At 36.4% G+C, this 24,195-nt stretch overlaps 1 protein-coding gene across 1 annotated transcript in view; it reads left to right on the forward strand.

Annotated features, from left to right (window-relative positions):
• Nucleotides 1-5,965: 5,965 nt before the first annotated feature.
• Nucleotides 5,966-24,195, forward strand: part of DYNC2I1 (dynein 2 intermediate chain 1) — a 34,078-nt gene continuing 15,848 nt past the window's right edge. Inside the window, exons 1-10 of the mRNA XM_059818791.1 lie at nt 5,966-5,989; nt 10,241-10,294; nt 11,136-11,562; nt 12,140-12,192; nt 12,815-13,141; nt 14,855-14,913; nt 16,725-16,782; nt 19,945-20,022; nt 21,232-21,427; nt 23,095-23,197. Coding sequence (XP_059674774.1) covers nt 5,975-5,989; nt 10,241-10,294; nt 11,136-11,562; nt 12,140-12,192; nt 12,815-13,141; nt 14,855-14,913; nt 16,725-16,782; nt 19,945-20,022; nt 21,232-21,427; nt 23,095-23,197 — 1,370 coding nt within the window. The 5' untranslated portion in view covers nt 5,966-5,974. The remainder of the gene's footprint in view (nt 5,990-10,240; nt 10,295-11,135; nt 11,563-12,139; nt 12,193-12,814; nt 13,142-14,854; nt 14,914-16,724; nt 16,783-19,944; nt 20,023-21,231; nt 21,428-23,094; nt 23,198-24,195) is intronic.

Genomic DNA, 24,195 nt, shown 5'->3' on the forward strand with positions numbered 1-24,195 from the left:
CCTCGCAGGAACGAGGGGAGCAGCGTGCCGCGGGAAGAGGGAGTGCGACTCCGGGGGTCGTAACAAGGAAAGGGGCTCTTGCTGGGTGGCACGAAGCAGAACCAGCTTGCCCAAGGTGTTAGGGACCGCGAACGCGCTAGTGTGCGCTGCCTCCGCGGCAAACCGCACCATCTCCGCGCTCTCTGTAGTCATGTGCGCGGTTGAATGGTTTCTACCTGTTACACCCTTCAGTAACAAGCTTCGTATTTTTCTTTGTTCTCTATTGAGCGATATTATTAAAGGACTGACTGAGCGATGGCTCAGAGAAACCAGAGGCCGGTCACTCCACTCCTTAGTTACAACAGGTGTTTCCTGAAGCTTTCCTCACACATCCTCAGATAAAGCTGACTCCTCTCATCTTGTTAATACACAGGAGGGAGTCCCTAGGGTGGCACCCACCATCCAGGCTCTTGGTATTACACCAGCCCTGACCTGTGGAACTAAACTCCTTTTCTACAGTCTTGGGTCCTGTATCCCTTTCTCACAGTAACACCTGGTTCCCACATCATTCCTTCTACTACTCCTTTATCTCTTCAATAATTTTTATGTAACCACCAGTTTTGGAAGAGGCAGCTGTTGCTTGTCCTTACCTGTGTGCTAATCAGTCTGCTGGTACACACATGCTGATTAAACTCAGCATTTTCCAGGAGGTTTTTTTTCTTTTGGCTTTAAATAGTCAACCTTTAACTTAGTGGGAATGAGGGTCATTTCTCTTCTCATCAGCTGCCAATTTTCACAAAATTTGTAGGACTTTATGAGGCTAGTATTTGTGGGCAGGGAAGAGGGGAGAACAAATTCAGCCAATAGGCTGAAAAGTTATGAAAACACATAGAAACGAACAAACAGGAAAGCTGCATAATATTCATTCCTAAAGAAGTGAATGCAACCTCATCTCACTTATCCAGAGAAATGGAAAGTCAAAAAGGCAACGGCACGAAAGGAAACGTTGTTTGTCCAGTGCTGCACAGCAGAATTGGAAAAAGAATCCCCATCTTGACAACTGAATGTGCTGTTCTGTCTATCGTCTTTCCAAATTCCCTCCATGCCTGCAATCAGACACAATAGAGCACTGTAAGCAAAAACAATTTCTGGCCATAGACTCATGTTGCTCTTCTTTACTCCCTCGTTACCATTTACGGTGTGTGTTCTCCACCTGTATAATTAGGTTAGTCAGGGTGAAAATTCAGAATGGCCAAATGATACAAAAAAGGAGTAACAAAATCAATGATTTACAACTATATGGTAATCCAAGCTTTGAAATGATAATTTACTTACTTTGGGTCTTTACTTCTAGAGAACTCAAAACACCTACTGGCTGTAACAGTGAGGGGCCTGAAGGCCAGCGTAAGACCCTATAAAAGCTTGTTATCTTAAACTGGGGGTATCAAGTATGACTCTGTGACCCCATTGGATACCAATAATATCAAACTGCAGTAAATGTGGGTGATTTTTTGCATTTATTATATTCCTCTTCTAATTACTTAGTTTGCGTATACAGACTTTCTTGTGAACTCACTCCCCGAGTTTCAGTAACACCTACTACAAACGGCCATATTGTATGTTGGCTCCCTCCATTACAACCAATATTGTTAAAATTTTCTCATTTTTTCAAGCCCTTTGTTCTCAGTCTTGGACTCCGTTGCGCCATTTTACTTCCCTATCTGGCTTCACAGAATCTGAAGCAGAATACAACTGTACCACAAACCAAAATGAAAACTCTAAAAAAGGAAAAAAAAAGTGATTGAATTAACATGATGTTTGCCAACTAACACTATAGCATATGCTGCATCTTATTCTGCTCTCCTTTATGTCTCCTTGTGTATTCTGCAAATGAGCTGGATATCGAATTTGTAGAGGAGTACCTGCTACAGTCAGTATTAATACACTGGAGAAGCGCATCAGAAAAAAAATTAATCTTGTAGTAGCATTTAGGATGACAAATGCATAATTGTAGGCCTGACAGCCTAGCATTGATCCTGGGCAGAGTAATTCATTAGTTGATATGGAAGTTTGATTAATCAGAACTAAAGGTGGGTGATACTGTGCCAATCAAATAGGAAAACAGAAGCAAGATCTTGTAGTGTTAATTTCATAGCATTTATCTGTAAGATCAATAGTAAGTTCTGATAAGGAGGTTACCGCTGACTTCTTAGAACTTCTATAGATAACTGACTTGGCCGCACACAGTATTTTGATGAAGAAACTGGGTGGTATGAAATTAGCATGCCACTATTATAAGAGGGACAAAAGAGTCTTGTTAAGATTTAAATCTGCTGCTGGGGGATAAATTAGGGTCAGTTACTTTATTATAAAATTCTTCATAAAATGTTCTGGATAAACACAAAATATTTGTTTATTCTAATCTTTTTGGTGCTGATAAATTGTTTAATAATTTGCTCAAGAATCTCAGAAAAGTTAATTCATGTATTTCCTGATCCTATCTTTTAATACTTACAGTAGCATCAGGAACTCTTGAAGATACTCACTGATGGCACAAAGATTACTCTGGCTTTTCCTTAAATATCCTATAGTGAATTGTATCAGCTACAGAGCTGATTATATTTATCTCATTTAGATAATATTTATTCTTTTCATATCCTGCTTTGTGAATCTGTTGCCTTCTTAGAATTTCAATTAATACTTTTTGCATGCAGTATTCCTTTATACACATTCTTAGCCACCTGTGTTTGTTCCTCCTTTTTATTGGATTCCGTTTTTGCTCTTTCAAACTCAGTAGCTTCCATTGGAGTCAAAATACTGTCGTCCTATGTTTATCTTTACCTTGCATCACATCAGTTTGCCATGATGCTTTTTTTCCTAGTAAGTACCAGCACTATTCTTTGCAATAACTTCCCAAAAGATCTCATTTATACACCTGGGTTTTTGAGGATGAGAAAAATTGGCAAAATTCAGTTTATATGGTGAAAAAGAAAATCTAAGTTTCCCCACTTCTTTGGATTTCACACAAGGAAACATGTTTTGGAAGCAATTTTAATTGTTGCTTCTTGAGCATTTTCAGTAACAGTTAATCTTCCTGAAGAAGAATATTTGCTATTACACCTTATTTTACCCAACAGCATTATTTCAGTCTGATGTTCCTCTCTACAGGTTTTTAACTATTGAAGAGAAATCTTTATTGAAGAGAAATCTGAGAATGTTTACTCAGGAGCTTTTTCCTAAAAATTTTGGAATTATTAATGGAAACATAACTTACATGAAGTTTCATCCTAGTAAATTCTCATGATGGAATATTCACTACTTCTGTGTTTGATTTTATCCAGCTGTCTCAACCTGCTTCAGATTACCTAGTATATAGCACAAATATTTTTTGCTAGATCCTAACAACTCTCTTCCTTCATACAAAAAAAGCATTATTTCCTTTTTTTTTTCTTAATGCTAAAAGAATCATCATTTTTAAGCATGGTGGAGGGTTGCCATGTTGTCCCTGTGAGAGCTGATATTTCTGGTAATTTTTTGGTGTAATGCTGTGGTGTGTCATTCTATACAGAAGTGAAGAAAAAAGCAGTATTGCTTCACAGGATTAGAGGAATATCCAAAGACAAAAAATAGCTTATTACTACAGAATGTAAAAAGCTGAGTTATTTTATAGCCCTGTTTTTCAGACAGCAGTGTAGGTGAAGAAAAAGACATGTGTACCAAGCCAGACAAGAGAAAAGCATGTAGAAGCTAAAATTGTATTCAAATTCCCAGGGCTACCAAAAGCCTTGTTTACAACACTTTTCTTTCCAAGAAAAGCTAGGACATCCTTTTATGCTGTCTGGTAATATAACAGGTATGTGTCATTTTATTGTCTGTATTCACATGATTCTAACACCCATTTTTACGAAAACAGTTAAACTACTTACATATTAATTTTTTCCACTACATTGGTGAGAAACTGTAGTTTATTTTAATACGCTTAAACATACACAAATTTTAGTTCTGTTATTCCAGCTTGTGTTCTCATGCAGCAGTTAAACTCAGTTTGATCCCTGGCTTTAAGGTTTGAAAAGTTCTTTCCAAACCCTCTAGTGGTGCCTTCCCACACCTGTAATTTTTCTCTTGCCATAAAGGTGCCTGACTAGTATCTCTAACAGGAGTAAAAAAAAGCTATTAGCAGCCAAAACTGGTTTTTTTTTTTTTTTTTTGTAACAAATACATATGCATATTCTAAAAAGTGGATGGTAGGACCAGAACTTGAAAAAAAGCTTTTTCTTCTGTCCAGTTTTTGGTATCACTGTGACATTTGCTAGTTTTAGTTATCTGTTTTTGCTATATTGTTGTTAAAAACAGAACTCAAGAGTACTTGTAGTTTTTCTCCTTCAGCCTCTATGCATAGGACAGCATTTCTGTAGAGTATCCTTTACTAAGCAGATGCCTAGTTGCATGTGTTTATATAACATTGTCACCACTTTGGCTAGAGAGCTCTTTGAGTTAATCGAAGATGTCTTGTAAGTGCATTTTTATTTGTTCAGGGAAGAAGATATAAAATGGTTATAGATTATTATTGCTCTGCCAAAGACAGCTAAATAATGCATAATAATTTTTATAAATAGTTCAATATCCTTAGATGCTTCTATTTAGTGGATGTAATTTAGTCCTTAAAGGTCATACTTATAGTTAATGGTGGTTTGCTGGTTTGGGTTTTTTTAATAAAATATTGAGGCTTTTTCCCCCCCCTCCTAATTGCTTGCTTAATTTGCCTTTGCTTTTCTGCTACATGATAAAGGAAAATTTTTCATAGTCTGGACAGTGAGGCAACTTTTACAGCCTTTTTAATTTATTCTGGAAACATGAATAAGAGGCAACTGTAACAAGGCTTTGTATGCATTTGTCAACTGACTATTTAAGGCCAAGTATAAGGGGTTAAATTTTACCTTTCTGAAGTCAGTATGACAAACTTCTGTTGAACTATGGCAAGAATGTTTCTCAAATGCAAAAATGCCTCTTCCTTTGCTTTTTTTTTTCCCTTCGTAGTCAGTTGTCTACAAACATCAATTTATATTAGCAGTAAGTTACATATTAAACTTTTTTTTTTTTTTACTCTTAAAAAGAAAAAATAGGCAACAAAGTTAAAAGTGCCTAGAGGAATTTTCACCCTGTCTTTTAAATCGCACAACATGTTAATAGGTTGTAAATATTTGCTGTAAAAATAGCACACACCTTTCCTCCAGGCAATCATCGTTTACATCAACTTTGTTTCACGTGTGTTTGGTAAGCTGCCACTTGCTCTTTGTTGCAGGAAACAGCTCCTGTATTTGTTACTGTGGGAATATTATTAGCATTTTCATTTCTACAGGTATTCTTCATACCTGCCTCTACCTAACATCAGGGTAAACAGCAGATTAAATTAAGGACATCACCCTTATCCTTTTTTTTTCCACAGTAATCGTGTATGACTTTTAGTAAAACTGAACCAGCTACGATTAGGAATGGTTTCGTGGTATACTTAGCCTATAAAAGGTCAGTACTGAACAGAACAACGGCGCTTTGAAGGCTGCTTGGGTGCGTGCCCCGTCCCCGCCTCACAGGACGATGGTCGGCGGGTCCGAGCCCTCCCCAGGGCCCCTCCACCTGAGGAAACCCCGCTGGGTCACCGGCTGGAGGAGGAAAACCTTCGCGCAGGCACCCCACACTGCCGCTTCTCGCTAAGAAAGAGCTGGAGATGCTCAGACGCCATCCTGCCGCAGCGGAGCGAGCTACGCCATAAAACACCCCCCCGCCTCACCGCCAGCCGCCCTCTCCCACAATCCTGTGCGGCAGCAGCATACTCCCGTTCTCGCGACGGGCCCCGGCACTCATCCATCGCTCGGCCGATCGGCTGCTTCCCCCTCGCCGCCTGTTGCTAGGCAGGCCCGGACGCAGCTGCCGTGGTTTCCTGCCCGCTCGGAGGCGGCCGGTGACGGCGGGACGCGGCGTCCCGCCCGCTCCCGGCATGGAGGGTGACAAGGTGAGGGGCCGCTGGGAAGCGGTCGGGGCTCTGGGGAGTCGGCGAGCCTGCCGGCGCCGCCCAGGCCCGACTCCTGTGGACACCGCGCGAGGGGCCGTTCCGCCTCGCCCCTTTCCCTCCTCTCCAGGAGGGCCCTGAGGAGGGGGCGGGGGCGGTGGCAGCGGCAGTGGGGCACGGCACGGCCACCGCCCGGCATGGCTTGTTCTTCTGCTCGGCCGCCCCCTGCTCCCGGCCCTTTATGCCTTAGGTGCCTTGGCGCCTGCCAAAGCCATCTCCTCACCCGGCCGCCTCTCGCTGCCGCCACTCGTGTCCCCGGGCGTTGAATAAGCCGGGGCATCTGTGGGGGCAAAGGCAGGACACAGCTCTAGTGCTTCTTCTGCTGGCCCTGAGAACCCCCATGGCACCCCTTGGAGAATTCCAGTCTCCCTGTTTTGTCAGTACGCCGATGAAACTCTCACCCAAGTAGCGGTCGTAAGGCAGTCCTTATTCCTCGAGGATGAGGCTGTATCAGCCACAGATCTTTCTGCAGAAGAGGATAGGTGGTTTATGAAAATATCCAATGCTGTTAATGTTTCAGATTGTAGGTAAAGTATATTTAGTAATTAATACTCCTGTAACTGCTAGTTGTTGGGTTTTAGTTCTTTAGGAACTCACATTACTGTTGCATGATGGTGTTAAATTATGAGAAGTTTGTAGAACTCCAAAATAAAGGAAACAAAACCACACGGACATGCCAACATCAATTAATGTGTTACATACTAACTTGAAAGAGGGTATCGAATCACTTTTATTACTGTTGTGTGAATCTGGATTCTGCAGCTAATTAATTTGTGGTCATGCTCAATAGAAAATGGAGTAGGAAATAGAGTGGCTGGGCAGGGTATGTGAAGTAGTATGTTAGGACCACTTTAAAAACTTTCATTCAGATACCATTTCAGTAAATGTGGTACATCAATAACCGCTTTACTGAGAAGAGGTGAATTAGTGAATTGTGATGGGAGGTTAAACTTTGATCTAAAATTTTTCAGGTGCATTGTTATAAAACTGCCAAAGTCCCAGAGGCAGTCATACGAACAGCCACGCTGTATGAGAAAGCCCCTTTTTGCTGTTTCTATTCTAGTAAGTCTATTACTTGTGCTATTTATCTGTTTGAGGGCTCTCAAATAGATAACTCATATAGGAAATAAGAAAGATAAATATTTATCGATAAGAAATAAAGTACTTTTCTCTGGCTTAAAAACTACAGACATTTTACTGGTTTTCTGTTTCTTTTTCTTTAGAGTTGTAGTTAACTGAGTTCTTAACTTAGTTAAAAACTTAATATTAAGTTCCGAAAATGTCCAATCTTTCTAGGTTGTGAGTGAAGAAACCCCACTTGATCAATCTTGAAGAGTTTATCTAAAGAGGCAAGGTCTCTTATTCCCCTAACTTCATAAGGCAACATACTTATTGTTGGGTTTAAAGGACAGATTCTTAAATGTTAAAAATTTTCATAGCACTTTTTGACTTCAGTAAACCTGTGGCATTTTATGTCAGCTGATGAGCTCCCCATGCTCTCAGGTAGATGAATTAAGTTAAACCCCAGTGTGATTTAAATAAGTAATCTTAATCTGGATTTAAGTGAGTATGTAAGGACTTCTAAATTAGCAGGCAGGTGAGAAACTTCAATAAATCCTTTTAAAGTTTGCTTTAAACATTTCTTTTTGTGTGTACAACAATTTCTCTACTTACAGAGGGACAGTGATCTCAAAGATAATTGAGTTTCTTTAAGCTTTATAAAAGATCGCTCTTTTTCTATTTGCTTGTTTGTTAGTCTCCTGCAAAAAGAGAGAAGTGGAAAATCATGTGTAAAAGCAAGAGATTCTAGTAGTGGTGGGGAGGTGAAAACTACAGACCCCAGAAAAGTGGCAGATGCACCTTTGTGGGCATTAGAGAATCATCTCTAAATGTTTGCTGCATGCTTTTTGCCTCAGCTTTGAAATAAATCTCAAACTACCTTATCTGATACTGTCTATTGGTTATACTGGGTTTAGGCTATTAACGTTATTAGCATTGTTTCTTTCTTTGCTGATACTTACCTAAATATTGTCTAAAACCAAAACATAATCATATATATTAGGGATATTAAATAGGTTGCTATTTGAGACTATAATACTGCACTCTGTTCTCTTCACATCCATATCCTTCCTTCCAGCTTACCCTCACACAACTTCTGTTGAGTTTCTTACGCTTTGTTAAAACTCCACTCAAGAAAATTATCATCTTGTCACCTTTGGGTTTACTTTCTCATCTGACTTTCTACAGTAGTAAATATTTGTACTTTTTTGCCTTTTTTTAAGGATCAGAAGAAAATAAAAGGCACTTTCTTTTTGTTACAAAGGTTACCTTCTTGGTACTTCTGATTGACTTTAGATGAAGTTTACCAGTCCAATACAATCTTCTATAAACTCTAAGTTTGAAAAGACAAGAATTTTTTCATGTAGAATAGTTAAAAAATTAAAATATACTGCTAAAATGCTGCTTCCATATAATCAGTTAGCAAAAAATGGGCACCATAAGTTTATTTTCTTCCACCAGTGCAGCTCATCATTCAAATATTTATCAGCGATTATTTTCTTAATGTTTAGTAACTTTTACGAAGTCTAAATTTGAGAATAAGTGTAGCCTGGTCATGTCACTTTGAATATAGTTATCATCCTTCAATGAACTAGTTAAAAATATTCAATAGATTAAAATTCCTCATTTGCTTTAGTGATCTCAAGTAATACAATTTTTTTAGTTTAATCTATTTAGCAGCAGCCAAGCAGTTAAGGGCAGTAACTCTGCAAATGAGGACAGAAGAAATGCAACCTATTTAACTAGGAAGAAATCTTGTGAAACCATCTCCGTGTATACTCTGATTATTTTCATTATTTTTTTACTTTTTTCTTCAGTGCTACATACAAATATTTCATATGGTACTCAACTTACGCATGTAGTCTGAACCATTTTAAAATATTAAATGGCAGTTGATTGAAAAATAGTGCCAGCATTTTTTGAGATGCATGCAATCACTAAACCAGAAGCTTCCTTGGTTCACTTGAAATGCACAGTAATCTATTTTTAACTTTTAGTGTTTAAAAATCTAGCAAAAATGTGTTGTGGCTGTGTCAGATCCCTGCTGATGGAAAAAAAGAAGGATTACATTTGTCATGGTATTTTTAGATTCACTGCTTGCCCATGTTATTTATCCCCCGAAATGTTCTCACAGCTGAGTTTGGGGTGGCTCAAATCATATGTCTAAGGGGAAAATACTATATTTACTGTTTGCCATGTGAATGGGTTCTGTGAATAGTTCTGCAGAAAAAGGATCTGGGGGTCCTGGTGGACAGAAACTTGAACATAAGTAATCAGGGTGCTCTTTGGGTGATTATAGTTAACCACATACTGGTTAAGTGTATCGTGAAGACCATAGCTAGCAGGTGTAGGGAAAGCTATTCTCCTCTACTCAGCACTTGTGAGGCCCTGTCTGCAGTGCTATGTCTGGTTTTAAGGCCCCAGTACTAGAGAGATTCTAGAGTGAGGCGCTGAGATGGCTATGGGGCTGGAGCCCTGATGTACGTGGGAAGGATCTGTGGAAAAGATGGAGGCAAATTCTTCTCTGAGATGTACAGTGAAAGGACAGAAGGTAGTGGCCCTAACTATCAGCAAGGGAAATTGTGACTCAGTATGTATAAGGAAAACATTTTTAATTGAGAGTGGTCAAACCGTAGATCCAGGTTGCCCGGAAAAACTTCAACCTCAGACATATTAAAACCTCACCTAAGTAAGTCCCTGACTGGGACTTGGAAGTTAGATCTAATAGAGCAGGAGGTTGAACCTAATGACATTGATACATTGATTACTTTCCAAAAGTGGCCTGACTGTGTGCGCCCATTTGGTCTGTCATTGGAAGACTGATTTTAAGTCTTCCTTGAAGGGCTGCACTGTCATCCACCATAGGCACTCAACTCAAAACTGGTTACTCTGTGTATACAGAGCTGGGTAACACAATAGAATTCTGAGCTTCAGGGCTCTTCCAGGTGCAGTCAGATCAGGTGCGCTGTAAGTATACACATTAAAGCTAAATCAAATTAGTGTTTACATTATGAAATTCAGTGGTACTTGCCATATACACATTGAAGCTTTCCTTTGAAAAACTATTCATTGTTAAATTATGTACTTCTCTCTGCCAATTGATTACGCAGTCTTTTGCTGTCTTTTCTGTTCTAGAGAAGAACCAAAGAAGATACTTGGAAATCAGAAGAACTTAGAAAACACCTTAGGGTGATTTTCTTTTATTTCTACTAGTTTCGGTGTTAAGTTACGGTACTTTGTATTTTTTAGACACTCACTAACATTTCCGCTACTTCTATGTGAGCTAAAGCAAACAAATTTGAGTTGAAGTGCTTTAGTTCTGACAGAATTGGTGTGGTTGGACTTTCATTTCTGTGAAACAGATGGGTAAAGTTTAATTCACTTTACTCATTGAATATAATCAAAGCAAGTTCTGTTTGTTCTGCCTTGAGTAAATAGCTGAAATCATGGATGTAGTGAAATCAGTGGGAGTTGTGCTACTTGCTTCAGGAATATACAATCTCTTATGACTTTAAAAAAATATAAGAATAATTGCATCCTCAAGGGATCTAGGCCAAAACCTTTCTTTCACAGTTTTTATATGCTGCTTTCTGTTTGAGTAAAAACTAATCTTCTAAAGGCAGCTGCAGGATGACCAGTTATCTATCATTATTGTTTATAGCTGTAACATATTTTACAAGATGGCACAGTTTCTGTCTACATGAGCTAACAGGTTTAAGATGATTAGTTAATTTTTCAACCTAGCTCTAAACAGAATGCACAGTTCCACAGCAAATTTTCTTTTTTTACCAAATTCTTTTCAAATATATAAAAAATGTAGCTTATTATTTATTTAATTTATTAGTTCTTTTTACAATAAGTACAAACATAATGTTAGTAATTTTGCAAAGTAAGCCTACAAATAGATCAGTATTTTAATACAGTTTGGGAAATTAAATTCAGTTAGCAATCCACTATTTTTTTTAACACGTGAATATACTATATCAGAATAGATTGCTGAATTATAATAATAGATTTTTTAAAATTTCAGGCATCACAACCAGATAGTCAAAATGAAGACCAAAAACACAGAGAAAAGAAACTGCAGAAAGAGAAGTCTGTTCATGATACAGACACTCATAAACATGAACGCAAAGACAGAGGGAAGAGCAAGGAAAGAACGAGAGAGAGATTTAAATCTGGTGAAAGAGACAGGGATAAAATGAGAGAGAGAGAAAGGGGAAAAGAACACCAGAGAGAAGGAGACCAACAGAGATACAAAGATAAGCTTCAAGAGTCAAGTTTGGAGAAGGCAAGATACAGTGTACCAAAAGATAAAGACAGGGAGAGTGATAGAGAACGAGACAAAAAGCATAAAAGACATGAGATAAGGCAAATAGATACACAAAATAATCTGAAATCATTTGAAGGAAGAGATAAAGAGCATCACAGAAGAAGAGAAAGCAGGCATCATTTGGGTAAGTTGCTTTGGGTTGCTGTTGTACTTTGAAATATTTGATATTTAGATAGAATTACTCTGAAACCATACCCCATCTGTACAGAGAGGATAAATACAGGCAGGTATGAGTACCTACTGGAACATATATCTTTACAGAATCTTGTGGTAACCTAGTTTTATTTTGGTGCTTTTAAAATTTTTGATGCTTGTTTCCCTTCCTCTGAAGAGAGGGTGGATGTCACTGGTTTTGTTGGTCAGTTGACTTGAAGAGAATAAGTACCTTTCTGCCTAGACATTCTCTGCTGAGTGATCCATTTGAATCTCCAAGTTGCAGGGTGATTGCTGAAGTTAGTAGCATGCATCATTACTCTTACCATTACACAAGGCAATTGAGAACAGAGGGATTCATTAGGAAAGAAAAAGGAGTAACCAGCTTTGGAGAGAGAATTTCAATAGAATATTAAGTTATTTTTAGAAAGCTCTTATCTTTTAGAAAACCCATGTCACAAATACTATTTTCTACATGCTAGAGTTAATTATGTACAGAGTTTGAGTATAATAAAATTTGTTCATTAATTTATATGTATATTTTCTAGAGGAGGAGAAAACAAGAAGTGATGAGCGAGAAAGAAGACATAAAGAAAAGAAGGTAAAGGAAGGGAAAGGAATGAAGTGTTTCATAATGGAATAAGATAAAATTGTAGAATAATGAAGAAACTGGATCAGACTCCAGTTCCCAAGAAATCCAAGAGATGCATAGATAGTAAGGTCCTCACAAGTGTACAAAACACACAACAAAACATATCTGAGCCATTCTGTTTTAAGGATATACTTATTTTTTTTAAAGTAAAAGTAAAATAAAATTTGCATAGCAAACAGTGCTTTATTTTTGTACAGCTACATTAACATTTTCCATCTGCTATTTATGCCTTTATTACAAGGATATTGTAAGTATACATCTTATTTTATGTTAGAACACCTAGTAAACAAAGAATTAAATTTTTGTGTGAAGAATACATAATCCAGAAATTTTCTGTAGCAAAGTAATGTCCCAGAAGAAATATCAGATTCTCAGGTGATACAGTAATTCAAAACTTGCCATCATAGGAGATGGGGGGGGGGGCGGAAAAAAAAGGGTGGAAGATCCACATGGCAGAGAGACTAGGTACTTACAAATCCATCTTTCTAATGGTCAAAAATGGATAGATTTGTGATGATAAAACAGTCTTGGAGAACTTTCTAATTCTTTAATGTTATTTTTCTCTTTCCAGGATAATGACAACAAAAAGAGCGTTGACAAATATTTAGCCTACAAAGTTGAAGGAGGTGACCGTGTACACAAGTTACAGAAAGATCAAGAGCTGGATAAAGAGGGAGAAAGAAGACACAGATTAAAAAAAGACTATTCTGTTAGGCCAGGAAAAGAGAGGCTTTCAAAAGAGAGAAGTCATAAGCGTTATGAAAAGGAAGAGGAAGAAAAACATAAATCAAAGAGATCTAAAGAGGGATCTTCCCATGGAGACGGAGAAGGGCAACCAGTAGAAGCTAATGAGAGAGTAAAAAGCAGAGAAAATGAAAGAAAAAAGTGTGATCTAAGGGTTAGTTTTGTTAAGACTTTAAAACATTACCTTGTAACTTACTTTAATTGTTGATATATCCTCATTGATAAGGTGAATAATAAAAATACCAGGATTTTAAGTCAACATTTTCTGAAATTTGAGGCTAAAGTGGCAGATTAAAATACTACATCTGCATTCAAGTATCCTAACCCGGAGCTGACTCCTTCCATGAAATTTAAGCTAGAAACTTGTCTATATGTTAGAAATATCTTTTATTCATAAAAATGTTTATTGCTATGACTTTTGAAATTTTTACTAACACTTTGAAGGGGAGGTAAGATAAGGCTGGAGGTTCATTAAAATATACTGGTTGCCTTTATAGAGAAAAAAAAGATTTTAATAGAAGCTATTTTCAATGTTGCCTATAAATGGGAGTATGGATATCTAACTCACAAGTAGGCATGTGAATATAGTTCCCTTATATTTATGGGTTTTGCCTCTAATTGTGAAGCCATAGAATATCTTTTATCTTTCTAATACAAAGCATGATGTTATATCCTAGAGATGTAATTAAAACTTTGATATTTTTTACTGGTTTTTGTAATACAGGTACTCATTCTACAAGAATGAGAGAAGAAATACATAGTAATTTGTAACTCTTAAAATCTGATAAGTTTTATGGAACATAGAACCGTTCAGATGGTTTAGGCTAGTTTCTTCTGCTGCCTAAAGAGTTAAGATGTACAAGCTTCTCAAAGAAAACTTCAGAAATACATTTTCTAGTGAAAATACTAGGCATCCTCAGTGTAGGGGCCCACCACAAGCGATTCCTGTAACTGACTTTCTGCAGCAGAATTCAAAAGTCTATCAGGAGCTGGCTCAAGATTTGACTTCCTTGAAATTTGCTCAAGTAGCTGTTACAGAATATATGCACTGATGCTTCTGCCTCAGAGTTATTTTTTCTTCTTCTGATGTTCATGGATAGTGAAAAGCACCATTATCTTAAGCAACCCGTTGAATACATTTTCAAACTTAGGCAAACCTTCATAATACAGAATTTAAGAGTCAAGTCCCTATACTGGGGATTAAAAGTGCCTGAGACTGTTCTCTGTCCCTGGGTCCAACTGGTGTGAATTGTTGCAGTCCATACCGTTAAAATCTTATTCTTTGAAACAGGCTGGCCACAGCCTACTGAGGTCTGCCCTTAGTCCCTATCAGCTGTTCAGCCACACCTAGGCGTTATTTAGGAAAGTGCTCTGGGCTCACAATTTAAGCAGTATACACTGGGCCCAGAGCATTTTTTAGCCATTGTTACTAATATCCTAATGTGAAGGTATCCTGTAAAAAAGCTGGAATTTACTCTGGTAAAGCATTATAAGGTTTTGTTAAGCAAAGGAGAAAACTCAATATCCCTTCTTGTTTCCTTTCTGAAATGCATTGCAAAAGGGGATATAGCCAAACTTCACTCCCAAGTATTTAATATTTTCAGGAGAAGCTCATGTTACGTGTATAGCATATCTTTTATGGGTGTTTATTTTCTTTGCTTACCATATCTTTAAGGAGGAGATTATTCTGACATTAATTCATACACAGAACTTCTTACAAGCAATGACTGATAAAAAATAGTATGTCATTGAAATAATTCATTAGAAACATTTCTTACTGTTTAATATCGCTACTACTAGTACAGTTTCATATAGATTTTTTTCTCCCAGCATTTGTGACATATGAATATTCTGACTTCTTTTACAGAGCAGTGAATACAAAAAAGAGGAGAGGATTCAAGAAGAAATGAGCCATCAGCATGTAAGGTAATTTCAGAGATTTAAAATAAGTATATGCTATATGGTATCTACTAAGATACGGTCACCACCAAAAAAACCACACGTGAATTCTTGATCTCAGATATCTACAGTGAATATAATTTTTTTCATTGGCCCTTTGTACAATACTATACCAATTAAAAAAATATAAAATTCTGTGTTTTGCCTCTAAGAGGTTTCATATAAAAATGTATGTATTTGTGTTCCATTTTTTTTTTTCTACCCCAGGATAGCAAGAGATATTTTGCAGTCCTTGCAAACTACATAAATATTAATCTGGGCACTTAGTTTGGGAGACAGAAATGCTGTATTGTACCACCTGGGAATTCACTATGCTATCACGTGGACACATGTAAGGTTCATGATGAACTACGTAGGACACTCTTATATTGTTTATTTTAATTTGAGTATCTCTAGTTCCTACTCTGGATGGGATCTAAAACATTATATCTATATAGCAAATTTACTGTTGTGTGTGAAAGGGAAAGTTCCAGCTCATCCTCAGTAGGATGACTAAATTTCAGGATGGTATTTTGAAGTTTTATTACTAGCAAATATAAAATCTTACAGAAGTTCTCTATATGTTCTAGTTCTCTTTGCATTCTTTAATGCTTCAGCTATTTGAAATTCCTGTACAACTTTCTGAAGTATAACTCTTTGGGTATGTTGTCAGTCACAATTCTCGTTCTTAAACTCTAGTTTAGCTTCCTAGCTAAATAGAAGACTTGCATGCTGGCTTCTGGGGACACTGACAGAGATAGTGAAGTCACTACCACTGTTGGCTAAGTATTACTACTGTTTCTTAATCGTGGGACAGATCACTTTAGTCACAGTGAATTTGTCATTGTGGAAGTGTATTCTGTACAAAAGAAAAAATTGAAATATTTCGGAATACATATGTTGGGATGCTTCCTAGCAGCAGCAGCACTCAACTGTGTCAAGCAGTGCCGAATATACAGGTTCTATTTTGAAGCTGTTGTTGATGGAGTGTTATGGGGGAGTCATTGCTTGTGCATAGCTGGGAGAAAAGGAGTTAGCCATTTCTGAGTGGCTAGGAAGGCAGCATGCTTTATTGGGATGTCCCAAAACCCTGGTTCAGCCTCAAGCACTGTCGACTTTGAATCGTTCTGATTTGTTATGAGAAGATCCAGCCAAATTTTTATCTTTGCCTTTTCTTATGTTTGTCAGTCCCAAGAGCAGTATATATGAACACCCTCTTAATTAAGTCAGAACATTCTCTTCTTGAAGTCTGATACTTTACTTATAAAATAATCAAAAAGATTGCTAAGGAGCAGAGCTGGTTGTTGATTTTCTCCTCCTTTCTGACCCGGATTGTATTGTCCTCATAAATAAAATCCCTGAATGAAAGACCAGGTTTGAATGTCAGTCTGTGATTTATAGCTTTAGAGCACATTGCACCAACCTGATCTTGATCTCCAGTTTGCTGCAGATATTAATACAACTAACAGATGTGTGGGTTTAATAGGTTTTTTTCTTCCTTACTTTTTCTTCCGTTTTGATGCAATTATAGGCATTAAATTTGGACAAGGTTTTTGCAGTTCTTAACTGGTTAATCACTTGGCTGTTTCATTATCATTTCATATCATAAGTAGAGTTCTATGAAAATATTTGTAGAAATATTTCAGTTTATTGGAAATTTTTAACTATTTTTTCCTTTTCAGGAAAAAATTACCTATTTTTTCTAAAACAAGAAAAAAAAACCCAGAAAACAAAACCAAAACAAAACTAGTGCTTTCTTCTGAGTTAACCAATAAAATTGATGTTCTCTTTTTCAATAGGACTGTAAAAGATAAAGGAAAACTCATTGAAAAAGAGGAAAGGGACGCAAGACAAGAGGTAAAAATATTTGGTTTTAGAACTTAGAATGTTGCATTTTTCTTGGGAATAATAACAATTCTAATATGTATTTCAATATAATGCCATTCTAAGATAAGATAAGATTTATGTATATTGGTCTTCAGGTACCGCCTAACCTCTCTTTCTGGATACAGCATTATAAAATTGAATTGTTCTGTATAAATTTGCTAAGCATTGAAGGTAGCCATCTATTCAACTGTATTTCAGTATCTCCTATGCTTAAAAAAAAATTCTCAGTAAGTGGGAAGAGTTTAGATGTGTAATACAAGTCATCTACAAATCATCTACACATACCTGAAGTATATTATTTCTTTCTATAAACAGCTGACATAGGCAAATAATATGTAGTGCAAGCCAAGTAAAATGCAGCTAGCAATGTAATTCATATATGTCTCTTAAAACAGTTGCCATAAGAGAGAGGAAAGTATTTTTATAAGTTTAAATGGACAGGTGCAGACAGAACCAAGTTTTCAGCAAGTCTGAAGTGCAAGCTCTATAGACTTGGGTTTATTTGGACCAGTCTGTGCAGATACAGCCTAACTTTACCAGAAAAATTTTTAAAATATTTTGGCATATTTTCAACCGTTCGTAACCATCCCCCAAAATCCAAATTCTGTTTTGGAATGTTGTAGGATTATGGTCCTGATCTACAAAAAAGTAGTAGTACCTAATGAAGACATCCTTTTTCATATTCTCATGTTATGGGCAGCCATATATCTTTCATGTATCTTTCAGCCATGTATCTTTCAAAAGCATACTAAGGTCTACTAAAACCTGGCTGTTTTCATGCCAGAAACGCTTCTCTTTCAAGGATGTTCTAAGACCTCTGTTATTCTTTTCTTCTAATTTCAGGTATGTTTCCATTATTCTTGCTTTAGTGCTAGCATTTAGCTCAAATACTTTTTTAGGGTTTTTTTTTCCCCTAATGAGCTTATAGAAAGCACGTTTGTCTCTTCTCTGACTTAATTTTGCTGACCTATACAAGCCAAATTCTTTGTTCCTGTCGTCATTCTAGCAGCTGTCTCTTTGTCTGTTTCAATTTGCATTAATTTTTCTTGAATATGGGTGACCACAGTTGAACACAGTACTGAATGTGAATTTTTATCACTGCCTTGTATAATACTGTACATGACATAAATACTTATAGTAGCTTTCTGACACATTCTTAGATTTAGTCTGCACAGCTCTTACCGCTGTGGCCAGCAGTCATCCTGGATCAACTAATATGTTCAAACTGTTCTCTTCCTCTATTGTTTCCATCAGCTGAGGATCCAGGTAGCAGCTGGCATTGACGCTAATCTTTAATGCCCAGATTCATCTCACCTTCAGGTGTGAATTGTCTGTGGTGAGGACCTAAATTTCCTTCGTAGTTTGTGGAGAGAAATAGGCAGTTCAGTCCTTTTATATTTGGTCTCCTTTTCCATTATCTTCTCTGGCTTCATTAGCAACAGGAGGCAACCTAGGAGGGTGAGATCCCTACTTGAGACCTGACTCAACAGGGGTAATTAAGTCAAATTCCATGGGTTTGCACTTCATGCTGTTGAATTTCTTTATATATTTGTTATTCCAAATGCCACAGTCATCCAGGTATCCATCATGACTTCCTAATACTGCTTTGTATTGACAATATATTCTCCATATATTCTTTGAAGTAGGAACCTAGCTGTGATAGGATGATTCTGATATCCTATGAGAATGTAGGAGGTTCTTATGAGGATGATTTTGACAACTACTGACAGGTGGAGCATTTTAGTGTGTAAAAACTACATGTGTAACAGATGTAATGTTATAAACATCTATGTGTTATTAATAAAAATGACAGCTCTATAGGTGTATTCAGAGATAATTTTAGTAAGTAATAAAGACTATAACTGTCTTTATGGGTGTGTTACTACGTGTGTCTTTGCCTAAATGGAATAAGGACTTAAAAAAAATCTATATGAATTAGTTACTGCTGAGTACCCACAACCTTGCAGGCAGAACAAATTGGGGAAATTTTGCCCAGTTTTGGCCAGTTTTGCCCGGATGGGCAACCTGACTAATATAATTTATTCTTGATCCAAAGATTGGTCTGAGAAATGACAAAAAGTGGCAACCAGAAAGACTGAAGCACTGTAGTCCTAGTTCTAGGAGTCTGATGACTCTGAAAAGTAAGGTATCCATAAAAGCTGTGTACTGCTATGTAATGTCCTTAATACTTTTGAAAGTACCACATTCTGTGAAAACTAGGTGGCTGTAGCTCTTGAAGAGTCATGAAAGGATCAAAAGTGTGCCTAACTTGGTGTTTGACAACCAGCTTCTATCCTTTCGTTGTAAATGTAGAAGGTAATAGGTGTGCTGTTACGCTGGGTAATTTTCATAAACCCTCACATTTATTTCCATTTTGAAGTCTGTTGAAATCCCTTACACGTGGATGATTCAGTCTATGAGAAGGAAAAGGCTGACTAAAGATTGGCTAGATCAGTGTGTGTCATTTTAAGCTTTATGTTTGTTTGGGGTACATTTTGGGGTAATTAAATAGCATTATTTTAATCAAGTTCAATAAGCTAGAGGAAGGCAATTTCTCAGAAGTTATTTCAGGGATGCCATAAATCTTATTCCATGTAAATACAGTAGAGGATTCAATGTTAACAAAATTATTTATGTATAAAAATATCTTTTTTTCCTGTTGTATCTATGTCTCTGTTTTCCTGGTTCCAACATCTGCACTATTTTATTAACAAATTGACTCCCCCAGTATAACTTAGGTGTAGGGATAATTTTGTCTAATCCTTGAAAAAGTAGAACAGTCTTATTTTGTTGTTACACCATCATAAGAGCTACTGTATACTGTTGAAATTAGAGGCAACACAGCAGTTTTTATGTCTTTCCCAGAAAAAATACTGGTGGGAAAACAGTTGGTCTTCCCAATAGAGGGTTGACTTCTGTTTTGTCTTCCTATACTGTTATTTTAAGTCAGTAATTATCACTTGTTAATACACTTCTACCTGTATTTCTGAACTGAATTTGTATGTTTGCTTGAAAATATAGAAATATCTGAGAGGAACAACTATTCATCTATCTTTTTGCTAAGATTTGGCAGATAAAGATTTAAATTTTTTGTAAGATTATTTAACAGTTTCATTTATTTTTCTCATTTAGGAAATGAAAGAAACACACATCTATAATTCAGACACAGAAGTTGATAACTTTTCAGCAAATTATGAAGATGATTTTGAAGTAAGTAAAAGCATACAATTGTCCTTTTTGAAGTAATTTTCAAGTATCAAAACAGTGAGTAACTTTATTCACAGAAATAAAAATTACAGGATGTTACATGGGTTTTAATTATTCTTTTTTGTTGACAGTGACCTTAACTTGGCTCACAGTAGATAATAAGTAACTAAAATGTTATGGAGAAACTCTCTGCTATATAATTACTTAGTTTTCATCAGGGGTTGGGAACCAACTTTTGCTTTTGAGTTGAAGTCTTCACAAGATGCTCTTTCTGTCTTCTGGATTTCAATTATTTAAATGCTTTTCTGTGAAAAATGCTGATTTTTTTTTTTTTTTTTTTTAAATAATGGGAGCAAATAATCAATTTCAGGAGGAAAAAAAGCCTCATTGGTTTTCATTACAAAAATACCATAGAAAAAAGTATTGTCACACAGCAGTGTCTTCACTAATTTGTTTAACTGAATTCTTACTTTTAGCTCTCTTTTGATTACTTTAAATTTATTAAGATAGAAGAGTGTGTTGAATGTGCTTTCATTGCTAGCTGAACCAGCTGCATCTGTTCAGCGAAGCTAGAATTCACCTCCACTTAGGTTAAGAGTGGTGTCCGCTCTTGAGCTGTTCGCTATAGTAGCCCTTTGCCATTTAGTGGAGAGAAATAAGTGTGTTTAAGACTTGATCGTGTAATTTGCGTTAGGTGATTATTTTAGCATGGGATGAATTGTCTGAGTTAACAGAATTATTAAAGTACGACCCTTATGCATGGGTTTGCAAACAGATAGTGTCATAGTTTAGTAAATTTGAGCCTGCCATTGAAGGGCAGCTTGAATTAAAACTATCAAATAAACAACTTCATAAACCTATGAAGCATTTATGCCACTGACCACTGTCATTTTCTCTCTTTAAAGAACAGATAATTCACCTAAACATATAGATTCCTTCTTTTTTTAAATATCTTAAAGTAGGATCTGTTTTGGGCACTGAAGAACAACACTGTGAGATTGTCTTCTCTTGATTAAAATTACCGCGCAATCAAGACATGCCATTTTCTTTTTATCAAACCATTATTTTAAAATGCCTTTCAGTCAGAGGATTTATAGCCATCTGTATGAGAATTTTATTTTTATTTTAACAGCATTTTATAATTTCTTTAAAAGAAAAACACATCTATAATCCATGTTTATTAGTTACTGAAAAGTCCTATTACTTTTAAAGGATTATGAAGATGATTTTGATGATGATGATGAAGACAAAAGTGGTGAAGGAGATGCAGAGGAAAACCTAAGAGAGATTCCGTTTTCTAGAACATCAGAAATCGAAGAAATTCAAAGAGCAATTAGTGCAGAAAATGACAGAATTTGTACTTCACTGCCAAAGAAAACTGAAAATGAAAAAAAGGAACCAATCATGGGTATGTGACTAGATACCAGTCCTTTTTTATTAAATGTATGAGTAACACATAAACTTAGAAGTAAACAGGCTGCTTTTTCTAGAAGTCTGCCTTTAAGCAGAAATCTGGTCCTCTGGATGAGTCACTTAGGTTTGTGGGTAAGTACTGTAACTTTCACATTGCTAAAGAATGATTCAGAGGCATTACTAATCATTTAAAATGTGAAGTATAAAAAAAAATTTACAGACTGACATTTAATATGTCTTATTTTGGGTAAGAGGCAGATATGAGAGTCTGGATTTTGAAAACTGGAGGAGTGCTAGAACAGTTTGGGGCTTCCGGTGACATTAATTCTCCTTTTTCTTTTGAGCAAAGTTGAAGCCACTGCTCTGGGTGGGAAGGCGAGAGAAATACAGATACTGCTTAAATATATAGTTCTATATCACTTTTAAAATGCTGTTTTTTTCTGAAATGTGACTATGGAATTGTTGTCTGGTATTCAGTTGTTCTGATACCTGTGAGTGCCAGATCTACTTACTGGTGTAACTACAGCTGTGGTTCCCCTTTGCACTCCACACTAATGTGAATGGCAGTATAGAATCATTGTGCAAAAGAATCTTAAACAGCTTTTTACTCGAGTTCGTACAAAGTTAGTACAGTCATGGAAGAATAGTATGGAGTTTCTGTAAGTCTTTACAGTATCAATAGATTTTTGGTTAAGTAGTCATTGCAAGTCAGAATCAGTATACTGTAACATGAATTTCTTCTTGCAGAAGATTTATGCAATTATTATTATTTTTCTAATAAACAATATGGAATCAATAAAATAATTCCATTAATGCTATAGGTCTAATGAACAGGATGGAATTCTAATATAGAATCAGATTTTTAAATTCTGAATTGTAGCACTTAATGCTTTATTGAAAATTACACAACACTCTTTTGATGAAGTTTTGATCTCTTTTGGTTAAGATGGTTGTTGATCATTCTGGTAATGATTTTTAGAAGTTTAAAAGCATTTTACAAGTATTATCTAAAAGGGCAGTCTTCCTCTGAGGAAGTGAAACACCATTGGTCCTGACTGGAAGTTGGATATTAAGGTCAATTAGCTACCACCTAGCCAGGAAAGGGAGTAAAATTGACATGACATTAGACATTGTAGTTGTTCTGTTAACTGTGGCTTTTAAAGCAAAGTTTTCAATGTTTTGCTTATTCATCTGAGGGCATCAGTTAAGCTTGTGTTAATGAGGTTCTCCACTAGCTGTAGTGATAAATTCTTATTTAGAGGTGTAGCATGCACATGATGTAGTCTGTGTGAATTTGATACAATTTTTAGAATTGGTCATAGAGCATTTCACTGTACACAGGGGAAGAAGGGACCTGCTAATGGCAGGAGAAAGAAAGAGGCACTTTCTGCATCATAGTCTTCTAAAATAAAAATTACAGTGGTCAGTCATTTTGAATTTGTTAGTAAAGGACCATAATAAGGGAAAAATGCTGGCCCATTACTGAAGTTAAGGAGCTTATTGTACTGATAACTGCACTAGCGCACATTGTGTAATGTGCAAACTCGTAACTTCTAGTAGCTGTGTCGTAATAGATCTGTTGCTTTTTAGACTTGCTGCTTTACATTTTAATGCACTGTAAAGTGTAAATTATAACACTAACAATGTTTTATAATATCACAGAAAGGCAATACCCTTCTGTCAGAAACTCTTTTTGTGGAATATTCATGGATTTTCAAATGGCAAACCAACGACAAAGTAGCCGAAGTATGGCTAGTAAGCAGAAGTAAGTGTATTTTAAATAATCCACACAAAATGTTAACTCACTGTGTAAGATGTAATTTTTTCATTATATTTGAAATATGTGAAGTTTATAAATTTGAGGCATTTAGTCAAGTAATATTTTGTAAGCTAACAGTAATTAGTTCTTAAGTAAATATAATTTACAGGCTTTGCTACATGTCATTTTGTAACAGAAATTTAGCTATATATCAGTTTATGTGTATCATTTTATTACAGAATGAGTTGCTAGGATTGTAATTTCTTTGTATGATTCTTCAGTCACTTAATTAGATATTGACTTATAGAATTAAAGAGCAAGCCTTTTAGCTGCTCTCAGGTCTCTGCAGAACTGTAATTTCTTGAAATAATCAAAACTCTATATGGTACATACTGTTGCCAAAATAGCGTGTTCCCTTTCAGGGATAACACCAGTTGGTGTAAAAACATATTATTACTGATCTAAAACTGATCCAAGGCATCTCTGTATTAAGGAAACAAATTGATGCTTGTTTCTTGTGGAACTTGCCAAGAGCTCCAGATTTATCTGAAGCAATGTATATATCTCCAATTTTCTGTTACATCAGTTGGACGCATAAAGCAAGAATATTAAATTTTATTGATAATACTAGATTCCACTGCTTTGTGGCTACACATCATCGGCTAATCTTCACACAAGGGAGACTTTATTGTCTAGGCTGTCTAATTCACCTTGCCTAAATTTATATGCCCAAATTTTACGCGAGTTCGTTGTCTAGGCTTCCTCTCTAGACAGTGGAGACAGATTAGAAAATTCAGGAAGGCATCTCTGAAGAATTGCCTTCTGACATGTTTGTCAGCCTCTACTGATTATATACTGTGACTGATTATGACTATGTATATAACTGTGTACATGCTAACAACATACATAGCCTGTGAAGATAGCTAGCATTTTCATGGAAAGAGAAAGGGTTTGTGGAATTTAATGCTGTGATAATACATTGCGACCAGTAAATAGACTGAAAG

This window comes from Gavia stellata, chromosome 6 (genome assembly GCF_030936135.1).
Source record: "Gavia stellata isolate bGavSte3 chromosome 6, bGavSte3.hap2, whole genome shotgun sequence".
In the NCBI taxonomy this organism is placed as follows: domain Eukaryota; kingdom Metazoa; phylum Chordata; class Aves; order Gaviiformes; family Gaviidae; genus Gavia; species Gavia stellata.